The sequence below is a fragment of the Henckelia pumila genome, chromosome 1 (assembly GCF_033568475.1).
Source record: "Henckelia pumila isolate YLH828 chromosome 1, ASM3356847v2, whole genome shotgun sequence".
NCBI lineage: Eukaryota > Viridiplantae > Streptophyta > Magnoliopsida > Lamiales > Gesneriaceae > Henckelia > Henckelia pumila.
The window spans coordinates 88,226,408-88,245,927 of NC_133120.1; the positions used below are offsets into that span (position 1 = coordinate 88,226,408).

Here is a 19,520-nt window from a genome sequence, read left to right on the forward strand (position 1 = left end):
TTGCGACGAAGCGTAGACTAAGGGCTCCCACCTCAGATATGCTCTATCATAACTACTCTCCTCCGTCATCATCATCTTCAACTCATAGGATCATAATTCGCTTCCTGAATCTCAATCTCATTTCTAACTCCTTAGCATACCTTTCAGATCATCTTCATCATTGTCACCTTCATTGGCTACTATCGTCATTAAAAAAAACTCTAGTTTATGTGAAATGCCCATAATAAAACAGTATTTATCGAATAAAATATACCTTGTCATTTTTCTTTTAGATTCTATCATTATTCATTTTAACAAACCTGATATATTCTTACGCAAAGAACAAACCATTTTTAAATAAACAAAAATACATAGGTTTGGGTGAGCAATTTACGTGGAAGGGTTTGAAGTTTGAACCAATGCTTCTTCTTTGAAGGAGATATCTTTATGATACTTAAAAAAAGAGTGGCAAGAAGGAAAAATTTATTTTCATGTAGAGTTTTTATAATTAAATCTCGAACCAAAACAATCTAATTAAATTTAAGAATTTGTTATCCAACCTGATTAGGAAAAAATATTATCTAACATTTCTCGTTACATTATCAATTGATATGTTCGGTTTTTGTTATCGTTACATTACCAGTTGATTGTCATATATTCGGTTTTTTTTATTATTGATAAATGGTAATATTTTAAATATGAAACTTGATATATGTGTGAAGGAATGAAAATGATTAAGGGTAAATTAACGTTAAGTAAATGTAAATCATACAACAATATATAAATAAATAAATATAATGAAATGAGCAAAGCACTTTAAAAACTCGACATAGAGCTACTTATATACCCTACGTCCTCTAGATCCCTCCACACACGCAATAATCTCTCCATCCCTTTGACTGACAAAAATCCCTAGTTTCCATTTTTTCCCTTTATCGGCGATCCGATCCCTATCAAGGTGATTTTTGTTTCCATTGATTGAGACTATTGGATTTCAGTTGAGAAATCAGCTAAGATGGATGAAGAGTACGATGTGATTGTGTTGGGGACGGGCCTCAAGGAATGCATTCTCAGCGGCCTCTTGTCTGTCGATGGTCTTAAGGTTTCATTTATTCGAAGCTCTTTTTTTTCACCATTTGTTTTTTTGTTTCCCCACCTTAGGACATGCGCAAATTGGATTTATGCAGATTCATCTGATTCTTCGTCTATTGAATGATGAATGATTTTTTTGTGGGTAATTTTGGGAAATGGATCTAGTGTTAATTTCAAATGATCTGGCTGATTATGAATGATGCCAATTGTGGACCTGTTACATATTTACATGCATTCTATTAGGATTTTTGATGAAATAATTGGCACGAACCGTGATGCCGCCAGGAGCCTAATCCATTTCCTATATATTTACTTGGCTACGTTATTTGATCGAATTTTATTTTTACTTTGCTAATATTCCTTCAAATGGGCCACTAAATTGATATTTTCATGCAAAGCAGTTGCAAAAATTTCTTCATAGAATACGAGGGCTCAAAACTCTGAGGAATAGCTAGTAGGTGCGATAATTTTTGACATTGATGGCAGTGAATTGAATGTGATAGGCTTTAGGATTTGGATTGGTTCATCACGTTTGGATTTGGATTAACAACGCATGCAAGTGGTATCTGACAATTCACATTGTCTTGAGATTTGTTGTGTTTATAGGTGACTTCACGTCTTTGCTCATTGTGCAAGTATAGTTTGACTATTTTCTTTATCCTGTCAACTATTAGTTATTGCACATTTCTAGAGAGGAGTGAAGACTTGTCCCAGTTGCTTCTTTGAAGCATCAACAACTCTTTGAACTTGCATTCTCAATATACTTATAACATTCAATTGTTTCACTTTGTTTGGAGGCTTCTTCCCTTTAATGCCCATCATATATGTTACGTAAACTTTCTCTTCCCTTTCACCCTATAATCTTGTCACATGTGCTGGAAGTTCGAAAACTATGTTGGGTGACTTAACCAAATGCATAGTTTACTGAGAGAAGGGGTCATCAGTCCATAAAAAACCCATGTTATTAAATATTAACTAGAACACCATGAAAGTGGAAACCACAGCTGTGCTTAGTGAGTGCTTATCTAGCCTTGGGTGAATAGACAGATTATGTATATGCACACTGTTTTGAAGAATATCTGGGTGTAAACTAATGCAATTGAGGGTGTAGACTAATGCACATGAGTTTGAAGGAACAAATAACAGTATACTTTACACCCTTTGCTAATGTGAAATAGGAGTTAACAAATATCTTGACGGGGTTGCTCGCCATTATGTCAAAAACTTATTTGGCTCTAAAATGGTGAAGAGATAATAAATGGTGTATTTTCAATGTTGCTTAAGAGACGCCATGCATGAATCATGATCTATTTTAATTTTTTCTCGTTGTAAAACTTGTCTAGTTGACTAGTTTAAAAAGTTGCTAGTGTCTAAGACTCTAAATATATTTTGTTTTTGTTTTTGTTTTTTTACAAAAGTAAAAGGCTAAAAGCAAAAAAAAAGATTATTAATGTGTTATAGATGACATTAACATTCATTGACATGCATACATTATGTACTTATGTATTCATAACTACTTACTAAATCCCTGTGTAATGGATATTTAAGTTCCGTAGATTTCTTGCCAATTATTCATCATCACCACAGTGCCTTTGAATTTATTTCACTCTTATTGGGCTTAACATTGTTATGCCTTTGAATTTAGGTTCTACACATGGATCGGAACGATTATTATGGTGGAGAATCATCCTCTCTCAATCTCATTCAGGTATTATTATATTTTGTTTTGGCTAAAGAACCTATGCCAACAAGCATCTCCATTATGACTTGTAGAATCTGAAGGGAATTCTCATTCTCATTTTCATTATTATTATTGTTTTTTCAATGCAGCTATGGAAGAGGTTTAGAGGGAGTGATAAGCCACCAGCTCACTTGGGTCCTAGCAGAGATTATAATGTTGACATGATCCCTAAGGTTTTTACTATTTGTGTCTTGTTGGACGTCATTTGAAGATTTATTCCTTTAACTTTCTAGCGATAATGCCACTATGACTCATTCATTTTCTCAGTACATTATGGCTAACGGGGAACTTGTGCGGGTCCTTATTCATACTGATGTTACTAAATACTTGTATTTCAAAGCTGTTGATGGCAGTTTTGTGTACAATAAGGGGAAGGTAAACATAGACCTTTTTCTTTGCTTAGTTCTTTGTCATAAGTTTTTGTTGTATAGATTCTCTAGAATTGTTGATCCTGGCCTGATTTTGCTGTAAATTAAATGTGACAGATTCACAAGGTGCCTGCAAATGACGTAGAGGCCCTCAAATCGCCACTTATGGGCATCTTTGAGAAGCGACGTGCTCGAAAACTGTTCATTTATGTTCAGGGTTACAAGGAAGATGATCCTAAAACACATGAAGGGATTGATTTGACTAGAGTTTCGACTAGGGAGTTTATTGCGTATGACCAATGACTTTGCGTATACGTTATTTGTTATCACTCTAGGAATTTTTATCTGAAGTGTGTGGGTGTTTTGTCCATCCTTATATTTCAAGGATCCTTTTGTTTCGTTTCTGATAAGATTCCCCATGAACCTGAGTGGAGTCTGGCAAGATACATCTTATGTCATCTTTTGAGCTCACTAGGTTGGCTCGTGTAATTTGTACACTTTAAATTAAAAATTGCAGTGGAAGTATCAAGTTTAGTATCAAAGGGTTAACAAAGATAAGGTGGATCGAGATGTTTACTTTACAGTGTTGTGCACCAGTGGATATGTTAGCTTACCCAAAACAGTAAATGAGGTCAAAGTTTAGTCTGAGGAACTCTTTTGCAGTGTATTTGAATTTGTCAGGATTCAAACATTAGAATTTTTGTACAGTGTAATCTCCTTGATGCTGAATGCATTTCCGCAAATTTGTTTATGTCTATTTGATGGGATCTTTTTCCTCAAATGTTAACTTTCCACGGGCATTTCTCCTTTAAGCATTATGAAGATCCTGCCTTCCTAGCATGATTAATATCCTTATTGTGTGAGAAAAAGATACTATTAATTTATTCTTGAACAGATGCATGTTTCTTTGATTTATTATCTTTATTTAACCATTCTGGTTATGTATATACTCAGTTCCTTAAAACTTCTAATACCTTCAACTTGTTCTGAGACGAATATTGTGGCCTTCTGACAGCAAGTATGGTCTTGATGACAACACTGTGGATGTAATCGGTCATGCATTGGCTCTTCACAGAGATGACCGTTACTTGGATGAACCAGCATTGGATACTGTGAAAAGGATGAAGGTAATTCTCTCTTGGACCTCAAGAAAGTTTTCAGTTCCACTCTCTTTTTCTTGTGCTCTTGAAAAGGCAATTGAACGTGGACTTCTGATGTCTCTTTCTGAAATTGTGGTTGTGTTAAAGCTTTACGAGGAGTCTTTGGCACGCTTTGCTGGAGGATCACCATACATCTATCCATTATATGGCCTAGGAGAGCTTCCCCAGGTTTACCTCTTTATTCAGGGTTCATGTACCAATATTTTTTTTATTGAAGTTTAATTGGCTGTGGATGCTTGAGATCTTTGCTTTGTCTTTTATCCTAAGAAAAGATTATTCCCTTTTGCACTCTGCCTCAATCTTATTTTCTTCTCTCAGATATTCTGCCTCATGTTAGCTTCTCTCTGCTGCTTAATATTTCCAGGCATTTGCTCGCCTTAGTGCTGTATACGGTGGGACCTATATGCTGAATAAGCCTGAATGCAAGGTAATTTGCTTCATGTATTTCTTTCTTGTTCACTCCATTCGTTGTGGCTCCGCCCTGTGAACCCTCTCCAACAGAGTCTCAACATAGAAAGGAATCTACCGTGTACAGATATAGGAATGATGAATGAAAATGATATTATAATAAGTTTCTTCGATTGTTTCGCTAGAGATTAACTAACTCGTAATTTTACTCTCTAACCACCAATAAAACATTTCTGGCTGGAAGTTTTGGCTTGGAAACCTACTAGTGTGAATTTGTTGTTTTTAACAGTTTGGGCTAGAATTAGTTGAAGAAGGTAACTCTCCAAAAGGGGACTGATCCTACACTACACACAGCCTAAACTTGTAACTTATCTACGGTAGATTTTGATGTCATACCTCATAGAACGAGACATTTGATTTTTGACATTTAAGCATATTACTTCTTTTGGTGAGAAATTCCGTTTAACATTCCATTATATCAGGGGTTTCTAGAACTTGTGGTGGTGTCATAAAATGTGAAGTAGTTTCTTTTTCTTTTTACATTTACTCCAATTGGTCATTCATCGTTTCTTTTTTTTTTGGTTAAAATTATTGCTTATAAGTTTTCTTAATTGAAGCTACAATTTACTTTTATTCGTATCCTGCTTATCATTGAGGATGATGATGCCACTCTAGTTGTTATACCTTTGGTTACTGTGTGTTACATTTCTGCTTGGTTTTGTTGGTTTTTGAGGGTGATTTAATGTCGTGACTGCTGACTTGGAATTGGTCAACTGTCAGGTAGAGTTTAATGATGAAGGTCAGGTGATTGGTGTTACATCCGAAGGAGAAACAGCCAAGTGCAAGAAGGTTGTATGCGATCCTTCCTACCTTCCTAATAAGGTAATCCTTTTCCTGAATTTGACTTGCTATGTACCTTTGCACGTAACTTTTACGTCTCGTCCTTTTGAAGTGCTCATTTTTTTTTATATAATTATTATTATAATCTCAGCGTCCCCTCAATGCGCTTTTGACATCCAAAAATAGTTTTCCCTGGAAAGCAATCATTTTGGGAGTCTTAAACGCAAGCTTTTCTGTTTTTCACTTCTCTGGAAATGATAAATAGGTAAAAGTCTTATTTGAAGGTTTATGTTTCTAAACGAACGATAGACATAATAGAATAACTTCAAAACATAAATATGGCCCCCGTTCTGTTTTTGGCTGTCTCCTTTTTTGTTTTATCAAAATTTTACCCCTTTTGCTTTTTCTCTTTACTTAATACATCTGTTTTTCTTGTTTGATTATTTTTAAATAATTTATTATTGTTTACTGTGAAAATTAAGTTTCACGTCAATTTACTTTATAATTTATAATGTTTGCCGCTAATTATAGATTTTTGTTGATGTTATTGAACTTATATTTTTTTTTTATAATTTTGAATTAATATTCAATATTTTAGATTTAACCATATAATTGTTAAATATATTTTTAAGTATTTTATTTTGTTATGAAGAAACTTATTAAAAAAATAATATTCTGCTTATTTCAACAATTAAAAATTCTTCGTTATTTTCCATCATAAATAGTCATTTGTTTCAGTTTGCAATAGAAAATACAGTGTACCATTATACATGTAGTCATAGTTTAGGAAACCCAAATCTTGTTTCAACCATAATTTTCATATACATGTACCATTATGATTAATAATACAATGTGGCTTTTTCAGGTGAGGAAGGTTGGAAAAGTTGCCAGAGCTATAGCTATCATGAGTCACCCCATCCCAAATACCAATGATTCTCATTCGTCGCAGGTTATTCTCCCTCAGAAGCAGTTGGGCCGGAGATCAGATATGTAAGTAACTTTACTCACGTGTACATAATATGATTATGGTTTTCTAGAATAATTGTACCTGTGAGGTTATGTGATATGTTTCTTATAGTGTGAAAATGTGATTACTTTGTGAGCCGAGTAACTTCTGTTGCCATGTGCGATTACTTGTACCAATAATCACATCATGTTAAGGCACTCTCAGACAGAATTTGCAGATTTTTCATTATAAGAAGAATGGAGGTCTGGTATGTATGTGTTTGTTTGTGGGTGGGTTGATTGGCCCTCAGTTAGTTCGTGACACTGGCAGGAGGAGTTTTCTTGGTCTCAAGGCCGAAATTCTGGAGTAATATTTCACGTGATAATGCGAGTAATAGATCAGTTGTCACGGTGTCTCACTGCTGTTGTTGTATGTGGTTGATAACTTGATATATATGTCACTATGATCTTGGCTAACGGTAAGGAATCGTTGTAGCGATCTGTTTGGAGGGAATCCTCAAGACCGCCGAAAGATGTCTGTATTTTTTCACTGAATCCGTGCACTTTTAATAAACTGCCATTCTCAAAACCCGATTGTCGGTCTCATTGTTGTTAAATGTCCAAAGGCGGAGGGGTGTGGCGAAGCCCTACCTAGTACCTAGATTCGACCTCTTTCTGAAGTGTCTCTTAAAACAGTTTTCACAATATTTTGTTTTATTTAATGTTATAAATGTGACATGATATTAATTTACTAATGGATATTTGCTCTCTCTCTCGTTGTTCAATTGTTTGAAAAGTACAATCAAATGTTGCATGATATAAACATCTACACCAATATATATTTTAAAATATTATACCTATTTGTAAATGTTTAGACTACAGGCCATTTGTGCACCTTGTGCTTTAGTAACGAGTGAGGAAGCTATTAAAGGATGGATGCAAAATAAATTTATTTTTTCTGTTAATGTGTCTATTAGGCACCACAATGAAAAGGTTGTATGGGTTGGTAATTTGTTGGACAATGCTTGATTTGTTTCATTGAATAGATTTGAAGAACTAGTCAGTGTAGAGCGTTGTAATCATTTGACCGATGTCTAGAGCATTGTAACCATTTGACCATTTAAATAGGAGTTGTAAACCTCTAGCAAAGAGGCACGGTCAATGAACTCGGGAAGTTAATGATTGCAATGAATTTTAATTAATGCAAATCTGGATCCATCTGGAATGCATCTCCTATAATTTGTTTGGTCATCGAAAAGTTAACTTTTTGAAAGTTAACTTCTTTAGTAATATCTTATGGGTGCACTAGTACACTAATTTTTTATGACAAATCCAAATTTCCCATTTTGTATTCCTTGGAATTTGATTTCCTGTGTTTTCTGCTTATATTCTTGACTGGCTTTTAAAAATAAACTCAACACCGCAGGATAATTTGCAGTCTAGCTGTTTTACTTATCAGTTTCAGTCCTAATTTTTTACAGAAGTTATTAGTTGCCAACACTTTGGTTATATTACACATGTACGATAAGATATTACTTTTTTGTTTACAGGTATTTGTTTTGTTGCTCCTACTCCCACAATGTTGCTCCAAAAGGGAAATATATCGCATTTGTGTCAACAGAAGCAGAAACCGACCACCCTGAGAGTGAACTGAAGCCTGGTATTGATCTTCTTGGACCCGTGGATGAGATTTTCTTTGAAACTTATGACAGATATGAACCAGTCAACGAGCCTTCATTGGATAATTGCTTTGTATCTACAGTAAGTTTCTAGCAAATTTTGTTCCTGTTCAAGTGCTTGGTACAATATTTTTTTTGTTTATATACTCATTCAACTCTTTGTGACAGAGTTATGATGCCACGACTCATTTTGAGTCCACGGTCGTGGATGTTCTGAATATGTATACCTTGATCACTGGAAAGGTGAGACTTGAAATTCTCTACTTCAGTATTTAACGCTATTGTTATCTTTCAGTGCTACACATTATAATCCATTTACGGAAACTGCCTGACCCTGTATGATTAAAAAGCAGTAGAATCATTTTATCATCCCTCTTGCTTCAAGGTTAGCATGTCTGGTGAAATCCGTTTAAAATATTATCCTTTCGGGGATGAACAATGGGGAAAGTTTCTTCTGACAAAATGGATACCGCTTCATATCCTTAGATTCACTTAACCAATCATATGCATAGTAGTCTACTGGAATATCAAAACATTTTTGTTGTTGGGTGAAATTGATGTTGTAACTTGTAAAGATGGGAACCGTGTATTAACTATCTATTAGCTGCTTTGTACTTTTTGGGAGATTTGAACCGATTAATGCAACTATATGTAAAATTGAATAACTTGGACCGGAAGCTGTTACCTGTATTCACTTTAAGACACCGGTTTACCGTATTAAACTGGAAAAATGGTAATTGATTTCCTTCATCTGGTGTCACAGGTTCTTGACCTCAATGTGGACTTGAGTGCTGCAAGTGCTGCTGAAGAGTGAGCAAACTCTGTTGTTTGTACTTGCACTTTTGTGTGCTAAATTACCCCCCAAACAAAAGTCTGTGATGGAACTCAGCTTTATTTGACCTGACTGTTTTTCTTGCTAATGTTATCTAAAACTCGAAACATTTGTTCAGAATTCCCTTGTTTTCTTGCGAATATTTGTTTGGATTCCAGTTGTGGCAAGCATCTAAGTTTGAGTTTATTGCAGTTTTTTTTTAAATAAATTAAAATTTATATAAAAATTCTATGTGGGTAATTTAAAATTAAGGTGGTGCACTATAAAAGTAGATGAATAAAATTGATCAGATTGCTTGCTTGGTCGTTTTAGTAAATTTTAATTTTAATTTTAATAAAAAATATATGTAGTGATGATAAATTTGTAATAAAAATTATGAGTAAAAATTATTTTGGTATATGAACTATTGATAAAATGTCAAATTGGTACATGAATTATTGAAAATGGTTTAATTGGTATATAATCAAACTCAAGCCAATTTTGTCATTTACTTAAATTGTTTTTAAATTAAATATTGTTATTAAATTGATTAATTGAACTACATACATATTTTTATCTTTTAAATTATTATATTAATTACAATTATAAATATAAATTCATATTTATTAATTACTATACTATAAAAAAAATATTATATATCATTATACGAAAAAATATTCAACGTAAAATTTATAGATTATAAATGAAAGACACACATATATAATTTTAAATTTGATTAATATAAATAATAATAATATAGCATAAATAAACAGAAATATATATATTTTTTATTATATATTTTTAATATATATTATTTTTTAATATATAATTTATCAATTGTTATATATATGTGTGTATGTGCATGTTTGTATTAATTAATATTTACAATATTTCGTACAATGAGTACGATCTCTTTTTGTAATATAAAATTTAAATAAATATAAATTTATGTTTATAATTGTATTAATAATAAAAATTTAAAAATAAATTGTGTATCTATTTTAATTTAACAAAAATATTAGAGTTTAAAATAATGTAGGTGGAGGGTAAAATTGACTTTATAAGTTGATTATGTACCAATTAAACCATTTTTAATAGTTCATGTACCAATTTGACATTTTACTAATAGTTCGTGTATCAAAATGAATTTTACTCTAAAAATTATATGTAGTGAACATCACAAGTTTTTATGCATGTTATACTTAATATAATACTTGTGCTTGGAAGTATGAGTTACGTGCGTGTACAGTTTTTTTTTTAAATTGTTTTTTGTTAAAATAGCGATAATTTCATAATTATCAAAAGTATTGCAATTAAAATTAGATGCGTAGAATGATAAATATCTAAGCAAATGAGGGTGATCGTGCAATTAAGATGAAATCTATATCAACGGATCAACCTACTATTTTATCTTTATTCATTCATATTTAATATAAGTATAGATAGTATACATTATGTCTCGTCCTAAGGTTATATATATTTTTTATTCGACTCAAATATATATAATTTAGTATCTATATTTAATATTTTATTTTATGTTTTCTAACAATCTTTATTCATTAAATGAATGAGTTACTTTCAACGACCTTTTATATAATATTCAAAAACTTATTAAATAAAAATAAAAATGAGAATTTTCGTGAAATTTAATTTTTTTCAGTATTTTTTTAATGTGAAAACACATGCACACGTAATGTGTGTAAAATTCAAAAAAAACAAAATTTTTGCAGTGTAATATTTGCAAAATCACGAGAGAGACAATTATAATATTTGTGAAATCAGTACGAGTAAAAAAAACAATAGTATTGATATAGATGTATAATTTTTTTTTTTAAAAAATAAGTTGATTAATATAGGTTATCCATGAAAAAATATTACTTTTTATGTCAAAAATATTATTTTTTATTGTAAATATGAGTAACATTCACACATCTCACAGATAATGATCCGTGAGACCATCTCACAACAAAAAACCTACTCAAAACCTAATCATACAAAAAACGAAAAGGAAAAACACCTACTTAAATAAATGCAGTAAAAATAAAATACATGATTTTTTTAAAAAAATATAAAATCCAAGTTTATTATTTTTGTGTATCGAAATTCCAAATGTACTTACGATAAAAAAAAATAAATTTCAAATGTACTAAAAATGTGGCAGTCAACTATACGATATGCAAAATATATATTATAAAAAAAATTATTCGGTGTATTGTACAAGCTACTAAATAATCATTTTTTTAAAGAAAAGTTACTTAATAAATTTTAAAGTTATTATTTTTTTTATAAAAATGAATTATCTGATATACAATTATCACAATTCGAATAAATTTTATAGGTACACGTGTAAACTGTATAGATACTATCATACTAGTTGTTGTGCACACGTAATGCATGCGTGTAGAATTCAAAGAAAACAAAGTTTTTGCAGTGCAAAATTTGCAAAATCATGAGAGAAACAATTATAATATTTGTGAAATCAGTACAAATGAAAAAAAAGTAAAAAAAATGAAAGAGAATGGAAGTTGGGAGAATTTTGTGGGAGAGAAAGGTGCATTATGGTTACAAGAGTGAAAGAAGTGTGGAAAGGTCTTTATGATATTTTGTTCTTAAAAGAGTGAATATCATGATAGTATATTTGAGACATTTATATAAAATTATATTGATGTAATTAGGTCGCAGACCAAATAAGTTAGTAAGAGGTCCTCTTGCTTTACAATAGTATTGATATAGATGTATAATTTTTTTTTTTAAAAAATAAGTTGATTAAAAAAATGAGCTTCCATCAAAGTAATTTGATTAAAACTTTTGAAATGTGTATCATTATTAGTAATCAAATTTATTGATCAACCGCATATTTTTGAAAAGTAAATATTTTGTAAAATTTATTATTATCCAATTTATAAAGTAAACGTTGTGTATGTGGTGGTTGAATAAAAGTGTGTTTGGACTAAGAAACTAAATAGTAAAAAATATTATTTATTTTTATATATATATATATATATATATATATTTCAAAAAAAAGAAGAAGGTATTTAAAGAAAACAAAATTTTTGCAGTGTAATATTTGCAAAATCACGAGAGAGACTAGACAATTATAATATTTGTGAAATCAGTACAAATGAAAAAGAGTAAAAAAAACAATTTTTTTTTTTAAAAAAACAATTAATTTTATTGCTTTAGATGTGTTTGAATAGGTTTATTTTATATTGGTTTTAAAAGCATTTATTAGTTAAAACAAGTGTTTTTCTAAAAGTTATATTTATACCTTTTCAATTATTATTCTAATAACTAAAAAAAAAAACATTTTTTAATCTGTTTATCCAAATACAAAATTATTTTCTTAAAAAAATGTCAGTTTAATTTAAAAGCCAACTTTTGAAGATAAAATGATTTTATATCTAAACTTGCTCTGGTTAACAAGGAAACGATATATCAAAACCATCAAGATATTTAAAATACACATACAAATAAATATCTTTTACACGATGGATTCTAGATATGGTTTCCAAAAATATAATCGGAGTATATAATAATAATAATAAAAATATTTGAATTAATTGACATACAAGTCACAAGTTCATTATATATCCTCGAACGCGAAACCAAACCAAAAAAAAAAATTGTGATGGCAAACAAACATCCTTGTCATTTGGATCGTCGATCCAAGAAGGGCTGCGGCGGAGGCGTTTCTCGGAGGCAGAAATTTGCTAGAAGAAGCAAGGGAGGACAGATTGGGATCGTGATCAAGAAAAGGGTAGAAATTGTTAATCTGAGTTCTGGAGAATCGAAAACACCCCCAAGCGTTTTGTCGAAGAACACATTAGGCTTAGATTCAGTCGGATACGGAAGCGTGGATGAATACCAACTCTTGTCCGAAATCAGCCACGGCTCGTACGGAGTGGTTTACAAAGCCATGGAGAAGAAGACCGGCCAAGTGGTGGCCATCAAGGAAGAATTTGACGGCTTCTGCGAATCCACTTCCAGAGAAATAGACATACTCAAATCAGTCACCCGCCACCCATCGTTCGTGGGATTCAAGCGAGTCGTCGTGGACCAGTACGACGGCGTTTACGTGGTCATGGAGTATATGGAGAACGACCTCGGAAGGGCAATGAAAAATACAACTCCTCCTTTCGACGGGACTACTCGAGCACAAGCTCTCATCAAACAGTTGTTGGAGGGTGTCCGCTTCCTCCACGAAAACAGGATAATGCACAGGGACTTGAAGCCTTCCAACATCCTTCTCAACCACAAGGGAGAAGCCAAGATCTGCGATTTCGGGTTGTCGCGGCGATACGAAAGAGAAAGAGCATTCGGCTCCTACTCTCCTCATGTGGTGACTTTATGGTACAGGGCACCCGAGCTGCTTCTCGGGGCGAAGACATATTCGTGCGCCGTGGATATGTGGGCAGTGGGTTGCATCATGGCTGAAGTGCTGTTGCTTGGAGAAGTGATTTTCAGAGGGAATTCGGAGATGGATCAGATTAAGAAGGTGTACGAGATACTTGGGACCCCGGATGATATCAGGTTGCCGGGATTTTCGAGCCTTCCCGGGAGCATGTTCAAGTTTGAAGAACAAGTACAGCCATTGAATCTACTGAGCAGGAAGTTCGGGCCGATTCTTTCGCAAGTGGGGATTGATCTGTTGAGCAAGCTCTTGCTTTACAATCCGGAAGAGAGGATTACAGCCAAGGATGCTCTCAATCACGATTGGTTTCGGGAAATCATCATCGATTAATTATGTATAATTTTTAGTTTAGTTTGATTTGGAGGTTCATGGATCGATCCACGTCTGTAAACATAACATTTGATGATCCATCTTTTAGCTATGATGAAAACATTAATTGTTAATATATATATATATAATTCATTCATTGTGTATATATATATATATAGTAAAATTGTAAAAGTACTTTATGTTCTAATTCATCTTAATTAAGTTTTCTAAATCAGGTGTTATATATATATATATTGACGAATACTCCAAACCATTGATATTGATTGGAATATATATAATTAAAGACCTTTTTATGTGTATTTTTTAAGCTTAATAAGTATATTAAATATTATATTTCATGTCTTAAGCTTGCGCTATTTTTTAATTCCTATAATATTTCAGATGCTATCATGAACTGTGCGAAGAAATTAAATGGTAGTACAAATTTAAAAAATTTACTTCAAAGTTCGTATCATATGAATTTAAAATTACTGGCCGGGATTTTGAATAATAACAAACTAATTAGACACGGACTCCTATTAATTATGTTTCAGAAACGTAATGCCATTCATTTTCTCACTACATTAATGCAAAGGGGGACCTTGCATTGTGCGGTTCCTAATTCATACTGATATATATATATGTTACGTACTTTCAAATTAAGCTGTTGATGGCAGTTTTAATTTGTGTTCAAAACCGAGGGGAATTAAGGTAAACAAACAAACAAACGAACAAACAAACTTTTTTGTTTGCTTGAATCTTTGTCATAAAATTGTTGATTCTTGGATTGATAATTTAATGTAACAGATTCACAAAAGCTGTTCATTTATGGTCATGTGTGTTACAATGAAGATGATCCTAATTCTGAAATTCTCTGGTTGTGTGAAAGCTTTAGATGCGGTTTGCCACCGCTTCTAAACTTTTACCTCCGGTTCAATTCCCGTCTCGCTTGTTGGCGGAGCTAAAGGTTTTAGAAGCAAAAGTCTCTCCCGGTGGTACAGCTTTTATAACCGTTTCTATTGGTGTTCAATTGAGGCGGCTGCTAAACGCATCTATTGCCATCTATTAGAGCGGTTATGAAACGAATCATCAGTTTATTTTTAGTCACATTTTCTACTATTAGAAACGGTCAATACCCGTTTTTAATTCATTGCTTTAGCGGCGGAGGTATTACCGCTTCTATAGATACTCCAGCGGCGGTGCAACAACCGCTTCTGTAGATACTCCCGCAGAGGTGGTATAACCGCTGTTATAGGTCCTATCGATGCGGTTGTAAAACGCGGCGAATGCAACAATAGCATCGGAGAATAACCGCTTATATATATTGATATAGAAGCGGTTAACAAATACTTCATAATCATTGATGTTTGTGCGTAACCTAAGATTTAACAACGGTTATTAACCATTTGTAATGCTTGATTCTATAACGGTTTTCAAACCGCCCTTATATCTTTATTCGTTAATCATGTGTTCTAAAAGCGGTTTTTCAGAATGATTTAACCAAGAATTAGAAATGGTTATAGTTTTTTTTTTCTAATAGTTAGATAAATCGTTGATATAGATTTTGTCCATCTATACACTCCTTTTGCCGTGGCTTGCTGTTAAATATTGCATACTACAATGATGCAATCTCAACCACAATTCATGAATAATATATAATAAAAATAAAGGAACTTTTATACCAAGCAAAACCACACTTCAATCTACCAAATATATAACTCCATCAACAAATAAGTCTCCATAAAACATACGAAAATGATAATAAAAACCAAAGTACTTGTCCTTAATATTCTAACTAGAGGTTATGCTCTTCTCGTGGTGGAGATTTGCGCATACTTCCATTTGTGATTGAAAGAGCATTTGCGTGTTGATTCATAATATCCTCCATCACAGCCGCCATCTAAAAAAATAAATATAGTTTAAAATCATTAATTTACACAAATAATTATAACTTATTTCTTGGGATTAAGAATTTATACCTGTCTTGGTAGTGACTCGGGTTCATGAGATCCTCCAGCAGTTCCAAATGTCATAGTTTGCATGATGTGTGTTAAATGTTGCATATGTTGTTCTTGCATCTGTCTCATCATTCGTGCCATTATTTCTGCCTCCCTTTGAGCTTGGCGAGCTTCCATATCTCTCATTTTCTCTTCCATTTCCTTAACTTTGTTTGATATATTTGGAGTAGAATGAGAGGTTTGAATATAAATGGGCATACGCTTACAATGCTCAGGAAATACTTGACTCCCAAACATCGAACTCGACTAGAATGTTTGGGTCCAAATACATCACTATATAAAAATAAAATTAACATCAAACAATATGTAATAGTTTTAACAATAATTATGAAACTATAACAAAAAAATTTATTACCAAAATGCTTCCTCATGCACTTCTATCGATTGTGTTCCCTCGGGCTTATTGATGAGATGACGTTGTACAAACTCCTCCAATAATTCCTAACAAGAGTTGTTTGTTTATAAAATGAATAGAGTATATAGAAGTTAATATATGAGAACATTTTTACCTCCACTCGTATTGCTTCATCATCAACTGGAGCACATACTTTCTTTTTACTACTTCGACTCAATTGTATTATTTCAATACGAGTCTGCTTTCTACCATTCTCCCGACATTAATAAGATAACAAGTAACATACTATTAGAACCTAATGGGGGGGGGGGGGGGGATTTAGGTTCTATTGGCAACTTTAGCAATTTAAAGCAATTATGCTAGTATGCAAGCGGAAGACTTAAAGCAATTAATAATAAGTGCGGTAAATAAATGTGTAATGTAGATAAAGCAGTAAAAGGGATAAGAGATGTTTATGGAAGTTCGACGATAAATCGTCTACGTCTCTCCTTCTTGGTTAAGATCGATTAACCAAGGATCCACTAGTACTTCAACGTCTTGGCCTTGATGGCTCCAAGGATAGCCGTACAACTCAACACGATCACCGCGCTGATACAACTCAACACTTGGCCTTAAGGGCTCCAAGGATAGCCACAACACTCGTATAATACAATTGTCTTCATACACAAGTGTTTACAACAACCGAGCAACCAACTCACGAATGAACTTATACAAACAACCCTCGATTTTGAATATAACACACAAATATTTCTTGAACTTTTGAAGGAGAGGATCTTGCTTGCAAAGAGACATGAGAGTGAATTGGTGAGTTCAAATGACTTCAAATGGCATGTATTTATAGCTGAAAATTCGGGCAGGTTCGTTGCGTCCGTTCGGGCCATCGTTGCATCCGTTCGGCGCACATTAAATTCTTTCGGCGTTGTTGACTAACGTTGCATCCGTTCGTAGGTTCGTTGCGTCCGTTCGGCGCATTGCGGCTTTTGTCGGATGACTTTTTTCCTTAAAAATTGGATCGTGTTCTTGACAAGGAACGTTGCGTCCGTTCCTAGGTTCGTTACGTCCGTTCGGCATAATTCAGACTGCGCGACAAACTTCAAAAATTCATATCTCATAATCCGTGAGTCGGATCAACTTGAAATTTGAACAGTAGCTTTAGAACATCCTGAATTTCATTGTGAACTGTAGAGATTGGATTTGAAAGTCCCAAACGATTCCAGTATTTTTCTGAAGTTACTTCGTCGTATTTTTGCTTCTAATTCTGCGCGGCACTTTTAAAAAAATCATAACTCCAAATCCGTCCGTCGGATCGACTTGAATTTTGGACCGTAGCTTTTTAGCATCCTAAAATTTAATATGATTGGTGGAGATCGAAATTGGATGATTCAAACATTCTCAGTAATTTTCGCAATGTTCTTCTCCATAATAATGTTTATAATAATCTAATCTGCAAAGTCTCACTTTAAACGATTAGAAATAATAACCTAGTTTTGTAATTATCAAAACAAGATAAGTTATCTCATTAAAAACATTAATCTCATTTAAGATATTTGTATGCCTTTAAGGCGTAACAATCTCCCTCTTTTTGATAATCACAAAACTTGGTTAAACAGGAGATATAAAGTGTAATTTAAATACATATAAAAAGATCCCCCTTAAAGTAACAATAATTTAACCAAAATGTTTATCACATAATCAATTTTTATTTAGCCAATTTGAATATTTAACCAAATTAATTTTCCTCCTTTTTGTGATAATTAAAAAGGCAACAAATATGATAAATAAATAACACAATAAATAAAAGCATATTTCATTAATAGAGAATTTACAAAATACATCAAAATATAAAACTAAGAGTCATCATCCGAAGGTTGTTCAAGAAGTTTTGCTTCCATCAAATTGAGTCGGTCATGGACAGATTCAAAAGATCCTCGCATCTCTAAGGTCAAGTCCGTGATCGATGTTTGGATAGACTGAATAGCGGAGTAGTTGCGATCCATGTTGATCTCAAGCCGCTGAAGATACTCAAGGAGTCGATCGGAAGATGGAGCCGGAGTAGGTGGAGGCTGAGGCATCAAAGGAGGAGAAAAAGGTAGATCGTCATAATCAAACGTAGAAGAAGATGGAGGAATCATAGAAGAGGAAGAAATATCTGTGTCAGTGAAACCAACAGGAAATCCTTGCTCTTGAATGGAAGGAGGAATAAGAGAAAAAGGAAAGTGAAAGTGGGTTACAGGATTATAGCGGATGAAAATATGAGCTGGATCATGCACCCATCGAGATAATACAGGATTTCATGACAACTCCATTTTAGTGATGGAGGCATGGTCAAGAGTATAAGTCTCAGTGATAGGCATCTTCTCCAAATAACCGAAGATAATGTCAAAGTGTGTAAGAATTCGGTTAATAAACCGAGCAAAAGGAAGAATGACTTTCTTTGAGTTTTTGGCAGTGTGATGCATGACCTGAATGATAAACCTAGGAAGGTTAAAAGGTCGCTGAGTAATAATGTGAAAAAGGACATAAAGGTCCAGATATTTGCACTTGGAGTGGTCTCCAGCGCGCGGAATGATGGAAGAAGTGATCAGCTTTTGGATAATTTGAAAATCAGGACAAAGCATCTTAAGAGATGGTCGATCATCACCAGCGTGAGGTGGTCGACCGAGAATAGCAGAAAGGGCCTCGAAGCGGTTAAACTCGGGACTATCATCAGACCATTTAAATGCAAAGAACTCGCTGGGTCCATTTCTAGGAAAAGAGAACCAAGCAGCGAGATCACCTGAAGAGAAACGAATGTACCGATTTTGAACAATTGTAACAACATATATATCATCGTTGTACAATTTGAGTTCAAAATTGGCATAAAACTCATGGATAAGGGAAGAATAAATGAAATCTGGATCAGAGGGTTGGAAAAATGCACCCCATTGTTGGAAATCAATAAGATCCAATAAACGAAGATGAGAGGTCGCCAAGTAAGAGCGATCAAGAATACGGCCTGGAAAAATCTGCCTATCCCTATAGTTGGCAGGAATAGGTTGTGAGATAGCAGGTTGGTTAAGATTGTGGACAAAAGGTTGAGTACGAGCACGAGTGCGTCGCCTCGGATTGGAGGGATCAACTTGGCGTCGAGAAGCCATTTTGGAGAGATATTTTCGTGCAAAAGAAAGAAAGAAGAATGATTTTAGTGTGCAAAAATCTGAAAGTTTCGGCCTCTATATATAGGCAAGGGACGGAACGGAAGCAACGTTGCACGAACGGAAGCAACGTTCATCCTGGCGGGAAAAATTCGCGGGTAAAAGGTACGAACGGAAGGAACGTTCTACCAACGGATGCAACGTTAGGTCTTTTTGGCGGTAAGAGTTCGCGGTTAATTTTGAAATTGAGGCGGGATTTGGAACGAACGG

The 19,520-nt window shown here is 33.5% G+C and overlaps 2 protein-coding genes across 2 annotated transcripts; both read left to right on the top strand.

Annotated features, from left to right (window-relative positions):
• Positions 1-823: 823 nt before the first annotated feature.
• Positions 824-9,230, top strand: LOC140874274 (guanosine nucleotide diphosphate dissociation inhibitor 2). The gene is made up of 13 exons (XM_073277550.1): positions 824-1,081; positions 2,717-2,779; positions 2,902-2,985; positions 3,080-3,187; positions 3,298-3,470; positions 4,196-4,307; positions 4,428-4,508; positions 4,705-4,767; positions 5,529-5,630; positions 6,454-6,578; positions 8,084-8,294; positions 8,381-8,455; positions 8,976-9,230. Exons 1-13 carry the CDS (start codon positions 995-997, stop codon positions 9,024-9,026), a joined length of 1,335 nt encoding a protein of 444 aa, XP_073133651.1. The 5' UTR covers positions 824-994; the 3' UTR covers positions 9,027-9,230.
• Positions 9,231-12,651: 3,421 nt separating this feature from the next.
• LOC140867559 (cyclin-dependent kinase G-1-like) lies at positions 12,652-13,764 on the top strand. The gene has a single exon (XM_073272635.1). The coding sequence runs from the start codon at positions 12,652-12,654 to the stop codon at positions 13,762-13,764; it is 1,113 nt and encodes a 370-aa protein (XP_073128736.1).
• The last annotated feature ends 5,756 nt before the right edge of the window (positions 13,765-19,520 follow it).